At 45.8% G+C, this 8,077-nt stretch overlaps 1 protein-coding gene across 4 annotated transcripts in view; it reads left to right on the top strand.

Moving 5' to 3' along the window:
- The first annotated feature begins 482 nt into the window (after positions 1-482).
- The window catches only part of abca2.L (ATP binding cassette subfamily A member 2 L homeolog), a 37,128-nt gene continuing 29,533 nt past the window's right edge, over positions 483-8,077 (top strand). For all 4 annotated transcript variants that reach the window (XM_018229422.2, XM_018229421.2, XM_018229420.2 and 1 more), the window contains exon 1: positions 483-916. In XM_018229422.2, the coding sequence (XP_018084911.1) occupies positions 719-916 (198 nt within the window). In that variant the 5' untranslated portion in view covers positions 483-718. The remainder of the gene's footprint in view (positions 917-8,077) is intronic.

Here is an 8,077-nt window from a genome sequence, read left to right as displayed (position 1 = left end):
GAGACAAAGGTAAGTGAATTTGCACCACTGATTGTTATGTGCCAACCCCTAATCCCCCTGTATTGTTACCTCCCATCATTATATAGAGACAAGTATAAAATCCTTACGCTGCATGGCTACTAACTGCACAGCGTATGGCTACTAACTGCACAGTGCATGGCTACTAACTGCACAGCGCATGGCTTCTAACTACACAGCGCATGGCTACTAACTGCACAGCGCATGGCCACACTAAAGCAGGTGTAGGCTGCAGCAGGCATGTAAAAGAGCTGCTAATTAGGATGCAGAGATCCGTTAGGGGTCCTGTGGGACACATGTCTCTGGCATGGATGTGGAAGAATGGTTAAAGGGACAGCATGAACATCTGGCTGCACGTTTTTACATTTAAACAAAAAAAGCAGTGTTTGTATGTGAGTCTGGCACTAAGTGTAGCTGTTCCTTTAAGGGGAGGCGGCTAAGAGAGACAGGCAGGGGATGAAATTTAATGCAGCAGCAGAAGCAGCAGAGGAGGAGGAGGAAGAGGAGAGAGAAGGAGCAGATGAAAACACAGCTGATTGCCATAGAGACACGACAGGTTCCTGTTCAACTACAGACCCCAGAGCCCCAACACTTTGCTCATTACAATCCCCCTCTCCTCCTCCTCCCACAATCCACTGCTGCTTTCCTGTTTATAGAGGGAGTCAGGTAGAATTCATCAATTGTGGGGCACCCCCCCTGAATGAGTGAGAGGCCATGTCTCCCTGTGCAGCCCCCCAATTCCCACAATCCCCCCAATCCCCCCTCTCGCCTGCATCTTAACCCTTTAACGAGACTCAGGCCGGAGATTGTTGTCGGGGGAGAAGCCTTGGCCATGGGATTCCTACACCAACTGCACCTCCTGCTATGGAAGAACATCACCCTGAAGCGGAGGAGCCCGGTGAGAACCCCTTTATTGCTCTTTAACCTTTTATTCCCTCTCTTTAACCCCTTATGTGCATGGTGGGGCTGATGAGGTGTTGGCAGCGTAGAGGTTAATCGATTTGGAGGCTGTTTCATTCATACTGTAAAGAGTTAAATATGACTGGGGGTCCATGGACCAGGGAAGGTGGGGTTAATGTCTGCTATAGATTATAAATATCCTGTATATACTCACAGGTCACAGCTCACGTTATTATTTAGCTCCAGCCAGTGGCTTGTAGAGCATGATGGGAGTTGTAGTGCCGCACACCCAGCAGCTTGGCCTTTTTTTTATTTGTTTGGGGAAATGACGCCTAAAATAGATTGGGAGAGGAGACGGTAGAAATGAAGGGGGGCTCTTATGGAAGCTGCACCCCGAAATCCCCCCACACAAAGGCCTCACCTGCTACAGAACCTCTTGTGTGGGGGGGAAGGACAGAGCGAGCCATTTGTTGTGAGGAGCGTGTCCCGTTGTACTCGTTGTGATTGTGATTGACAGCTCTTGTTGCTGAATGTTCTGCGGCATCTGACGGACTCACAGACGGTGCCAGGGATTTACCCCCCCAGCTGTCAGTATTGGGGTATCAGCAGTGCAGGGGGGATTGCTGGGGGCCCCTCAGTCCCACTCGTAACTGTCACAAGTCCCTGTTGTTTTTGTGGCTCTGGAACATTCACCACCTGTGGATATGGCTGGGCCACATTTAAGGGCCACATTTAAGGGCCACATTTAAGGGCCACATTTAAAGGCCACATTTAAGGAACCTCCTGTTTAGTGTAAGTCGTTGGCGTCAGGAAGGAATGATGGCCGCCTCATTACAATCCTCTGTCCCCCGTCTTCTTCCTCCTCTCCTCTTCCTCCTCCTCCTCCCAACCTGCTCTTCCTTCCACCTCTCTGCCCAATCCATGCCCTGCTACGTGCCAGCCCTGTCTTTCCGAAGCTTAGATTGCAAGCTCTACAGGGCAGGATCTGTAAAATACCCACGGAGTACAGTCATTGGGCGGCTGTGTTGATAAATAATGTCAGTAGGTGGGGTATCCGGGAGTTGCGGGTTACCTGTCGGCTCTCACACCTGGATACTTGCTGCTTCTGTTCTTACAATGGCCCTTTATTATGAGGAATAAGGTTTCTTGACTCAGGAGCTTACAATCTGTTTTCTGTGTGCGCCCATTGGGCTGTACTTATATAGAAAGAAGGAATGTTCTGGGCACAGAGGCAATGCCCTTTACTGTTAAAAAAGAAGTTGTTGCTACTTTAAACTCGGGGGGCCCTGCTTGGTGCTTCAAGCTTTTTGGGGGCCACTACCTCCCCCTTATACAATCCAGTCTGACACATATATTCTGCATGGCTCAGTGTAGCAGCCCAAAATGCAGTGCAGCCTGCAGCATGCCTCTTACTTCGCCCCTGTGTTACCTATGACTCCCCAAGGGGCCCCTGCACTCCCTGATAAATGTCTCTTTCTGCATGAGAGTTTGACCCCTCACAGGCACCGTTGTGTCGGCCGTAGACGAGAAGCAGTATGGCCGCCCCCTTCCATATGTTCCCAGGCCTGTTCCTGGCGTGTGATGGGTCGCGTTGCCATGCCAACTGCCCACTGTCCAAAAATTTCACTTTCTACCTCATGCTAAAAGTTTCATTTAAAGGGTAAACTAACCCTCTAACGGGTCCCCTCTCACTGGGCCTTAAATGATTATTCAGCTTTGGAGGGTTTGAACGACACTGAGCCTGGGGTGTAAACTTGTTTAAAATCAGAGCCCCTAGTGAGTTAGTAGAATCCAAACAAAAATGACTTCCAGCGCCAATGGATCATGTTAAAAATTCATTTAAAGGTACAGTACCAATATAAGAGTTGGGGGTTCAAGTAAAATATCACTTAGGCCCTTGGTCCTTCTGGATCAGAACATACCGAGGGGCCCAACTAGTGGATACTTTGTTGGGGGGTTGAACTATAACTTGAGTCTTTGCCTATTTTCCATTATATATATTTATTGCTTATTAGGGTTAAAGGGAAAGCTGAGTTGCTGCCAAAGCCACTTGTTATTGTGTCTGTCAGATATTGTGAAGCCAATCAGGCGCCCCGGGCACAGTGCCATGTGGTGTGTCGCTTTTGCTCAGGCAGTAAATAATGCAGAGCCCGTGTGGGTGTCATAGAGCCCCCCCTCTCTGTGCGACTGGATCAGGGACGGGTGCCAGGGAATTCTAATCAGCAGGGATCCCCCGGGGCAGGACAGTCATGTTACTATACGTTGGGTCTGGGAGGAGAGGGAATACAGGGGTACAGAGACAGGGGACCCCGGGGCCACAGGGAGAGGCTTTTTGGCAATTGTAAGCTTTACTTCCCCTTTAATGGCCTAGTCTATTGGGCAGCTGTCTGTGCCATGTTCTGGGTGTTATTGGTTGCCTAGGATACGAGCTGGCTACGCTCTTGCACTCCGTATCGTGTAACCTGTTATTTGTACAGGAAGGTGCACTCGGGGCTATAATTAACCCAGGAACAATATTTTCCAGTCACTCGGGAGTTAATTAGTGGAACAGACAAAAAAGAGTTCAGTTCTAATTATCCTGTATTTATAAATAGTGGGGGTGATGTAGAGCCTGCGGTGTAGAGGAGAGACACGGGTGCACCACCAGAGCTTACACTCACAAGAGACAATATGGCGGGTCATTGTGATGATATAATGTTCTCATTGTGTATTTGTACCACGTTGGTTTTAATACAGATAATAAAATAGGTCAGTCATTAACTAGGGGTGGGTGCCAGGCAACACTTGTAAGGATTTTACTGCTCCTTCTGATTGGACACTGGAGTTTATGAGACTTTTTTTATCATTTTATAACTGCGGAATCATGTGACTTTATAGGCAGGAATGTGGTTTTACTCTCAGTGTGACCCCCGACCCACCTACTGTCTGTAAATAAGGGTTGGCCGCTGCTCCGGCTCATCCTGTAAATCAATATGGCAGCTCCCCCCATAAGTATAAATTCAAATATAAACACGGGAAACGTTCTCTTCTGATTCTCAATCCTGTGCCATAAAATACTGGGGGTTTGGGTTTATGTCCCCCCCCCCCATGGAAATGATCCAACAACCAACTGCATTGTGTCCCGGCCAGAAATGATCAACATAAACACAAAGTGCCCATTGAACTTGCCCTTTACTCTCTCTCCCCCGAGTCCCAATGTCACCCCCAGCTAGAACTTCAGCAACTTTATACTGCTCTTATGTGACCTCCCTCTCTCTTCTCTTTTATACCGGGACCAGAGGGGTGCGAATGTGCCAAATATATCACCCCACTTTTAACTACTATTGTTTTTATATAGTATTTCTAAAATTCTTATCATTTACAGTAGGGGGTACATTATCCCTTATAATACAAGAGTGATACTCAGAGTTCCCTGTATAACTCAGCCTGCAGCCTTGTGCCTTTATATGGTCACAGAACACTCAGTGACTTCTAATATCCTTATCATTTACAGTAGGGGGTACATTATCCCTTATAATACATGAGTGATACTCAGAGTTCCCTGTATAACTCAGCCTGCAGCCTTGTGTCTTTATATGGTCACAGAACAACCCCTCAGTGACTTCTTATATCCTTATCATTTACAGTAGGGGGTACATTATCCTTATAATACATGAGTGATACTCAGAGTTCCCTGTATAACTCAGCCTGCAGCCTTGTGCCTTTATATGGTCACAGAACAACCCTCAGTGACTTCTAATATCCTTATCATTTACAGTAGGGGGTACATTATCCCTTATAATACATGAGTGATACTCAGAGTTCCCTGTATAACTCAGCCTGCAGCCTTGTGCCTTTATATGGTCACAGAACAACCCCTCAGTGACTTCTAATATCCTTATCATTTACAGTAGGGGGTACATTATCCCTTATAATACATGAGTGATACTCAGAGTTCCCTGTATAACTCAGCCTGCAGCCTTGTGCCTTTATATGGTCACAGAACAACCCCTCAGTGACTTCTAATATCCTTATCATTTACAGTAGGGGGTACATTATCCCTTATAATACATGAGTGATACTCAGAGTTCCCTGTATAACTCAGCCTGCAGCCTTGTGCCTTTATATGGTCACAGAACAACCCCTCAGTGACTTCTAATATCCTTATCATTTACAGTAGGGGGTACATTATCCCTTATAATACATGAGTGATACTCAGAGTTCCCTGTATAACTCAGCCTGCATCCTTGTGCCTTTATATGGTCACAGAACAACCCCTCAGTGACTTCTAATATCCTTATCATTTACAGTAGGGGGTACATTATCCCTTATAATACACAAGTGATACTCATAGTTCCCATATGGTCAGAGATGTTCCTGTTCTGAATTAGTACAAAGGGCAAGTTAAGATGACTATATGTGTTGGCAGTGGGAGAGTCCATTACAATAGGAAGGGGTGTGGGACTGGCAGTATCTGGTTCCCCCAGGTCGTATGAAGGAGGGGGTGCTGGTGTCAGATATGGGGCAGTTCTCTGCCAATCACTTTATCTGATATTGATGTTGGTCAGAGTCGGAACCTTTCAGATTCTCCGTTATTACCCGATTTACTTCCTCCTGCTCCCCCCCCCCAGGAATTTCACTTTCTCACCTGTGACTTCTCCTGACTTACCTTTTAAAGGGACAGTACATGAGATTTGGGGTAACAGGCTCCCTTTTATTTTACTGCACTTGGCAACTGGCGAGTCGTTTCAAAAGTTATAAGAATAAAGGGCAACTTGTCCCAGGCTGGTATGTTTATATTACTGTAGCACAGACACAGTATATAGTGTATTTGTATTCACATATATAGGTGGGAGCTGCCATATAAACCATGTGTCATTGTCATTCATCTCTCATCCCTTTACTGACTCATCTCTGACCTCTGTGTTATGTTCAGCCCTGTGACCCCGCCCCCTCTTGCTCTGCAGCAATTGCTCCGCCTACTGATTAATGCCCCCACACCCCAGTGTTCCGACTCCTGAATCATCTGATCCCTGCGCCTGCTCTGCACTCTCCTTAATTAATCTCTGGGGAGCTTCTGTCTCTCTCTGACTGCAGCCGGGCACAGGGAGGCACAGATAGACCCAGTGACACCTTTTTGCACGTGGGTGTCTATTTGTAGTTCTGTAATCACAACTTGTGTTTATAAATAAAACCATTGTGATCTGGAGTCAGAGAATTCCACTTTCATAAATCAGCAAATTTGTGTTTGGAGTGGAGCAGGGACCATACAGTGGGTTTCTTTCTAATTAAAGGGGAACTTTACCCAAAAGCAAATTTTTGCCTAATGAAGGAAAATAGAATTATTAGTAACTTCCCAATATCCATTCATTTCTCATTCTCACTGGGTTTATAGTTCTGTGTAACTGTCATTGTGTCTGTCCCTTTCTCTTCTCTGCACTGCTGCCTCTGACTCCTGATATAACTTCCCAATATCCATTCATTTCTCATTCTCACTGGGTTTATAGTTCTGTGTAACTGTCATTGTGTCTGTCCCTTTCTCTTCTCTGCACTGCTGCTTCTGACTCCTGATACAACTTCCCAATATCCATTCATTCCTCATTCTCACTGGGTTTATAGTTCTGTGTAACTGTCATTGTGTCTGTCCCTTTCTCTGCACTGCTGCCTCTGACTCCTGATACAACTTCCAATATCCATTCATTCCTCATTCTCACTGGGTTTATAGTTCTGTGTAACTGTCATTGTGTCTGTCCCTTTCTCTGCACTGCTGCCTCTGACTCCTGATACAACTTCCCAATATCCATTCATTCCTCATTCTCACTGGGTTTATAGTTCTGTGTAACTGTCATTGGTGTCTGTCCCTTTCTCTTCTCTGCACTGCTGCCTCTGACTCCTGATACAACTTCCCAATATCCATTCATTCCTCATTCTCACTGGGTTTATAGTTCTGTGTAACTGTCATTGTGTCTGTCCCTTTCTCTTCTCTGCACTGCTGCTTTGACTCCTGATACAACTTCCCAATATCCATTCATTCCTCATTCTCACTGGGTTTATAGTTCTGTGTAACTGTCATTGTGTCTGTCCCTTTCTCTTCTCTGCACTGCTGCCTCTGACTCCTGATACAACTTCCCAATATCCATTCATTCCTCATTCTCACTGGGTTTATAGTTCTGTGTAACTGTCATTGTGTCTGTCCCTTTCTCTTCTCTGCACTGCTGCTTCTGACTCCTGATACAACTTCCCAATATCCATTCATTCCTCATTCTCACTGGGTTTTATAGTTCTGTGTAACTGTCATTGTGTCTGTCCCTTTCTCTTCTCTGCACTGCTGCCTCTGACTCCTGATACAACTTCCCAATATCCATTCATTCCTCATTCTCACTGGGTTTATAGTTGTGTGTAACTGTCATTGTGTCTGTCCCTTTCTCTGCACTGCTGCCTCTGACTCCTGATACAACTTCCCAATATCCATTCATTCCTCATTCTCACTGGGTTTATAGTTCTGTGTAACTGTCATTGTGTCTGTCCCTTTCTCTGCACTGCTGCCTCTGACTCCTGATACAACTCCCCAATATCCATTCATTCCTCATTCTCACTGGGTTTATAGTTCTGTGTAACTGTCATTGTGTCTGTCCCTTTCTCTTCTCTGCACTGCTGCCTCTGACTCCTGATACAACTTCCCAATATCCATTCATTCCTCATTCTCACTGGGTTTATAGTTCTGTGTAACTGTCACTGTGTCTGTCCCTTTCTCTGCACTGCTGCCTCTGACTCCTGATACAACTTCCCAATATCCATTCATTCCTCATTCTCACTGGGTTTTATAGTTCTGTGTAACTGTCATTGTGTCTGTCCCTTTCTCTGCACTGCTGCCTCTGACTCCTGATACAACTTCCCAATATCCATTCATTCCTCATTCTCACTGGGTTTATAGTTCTGTGTAACTGTCATTGTGTCTGTCCCTTTCTCTGCACTGCTGCCTCTGACTCCTGATACAACTTCCCAATATCCATTCATTCCTCATTCTCACTGGGTTTATAGTTCTGTGTAACTGTCATTGTGTCTGTCCCTTTCTCTTCTCTGCACTGCTGCTTCTGACTCCTGATACAACTTCCCAATATCCATTCATTCCTCATTCTCACTGGGTTTATAGTTCTGTGTAACTGTCATTGTGTCTGTC

The sequence above is a fragment of the Xenopus laevis genome, chromosome 8L, assembly GCF_017654675.1.
Source record: "Xenopus laevis strain J_2021 chromosome 8L, Xenopus_laevis_v10.1, whole genome shotgun sequence".
In the NCBI taxonomy this organism is placed as follows: Eukaryota; Metazoa; Chordata; class Amphibia; order Anura; family Pipidae; genus Xenopus; species Xenopus laevis.
The sequence above is the reverse complement of the archived record's forward strand: the minus strand, read 5'-3'. Positions and strand labels throughout refer to the sequence as shown.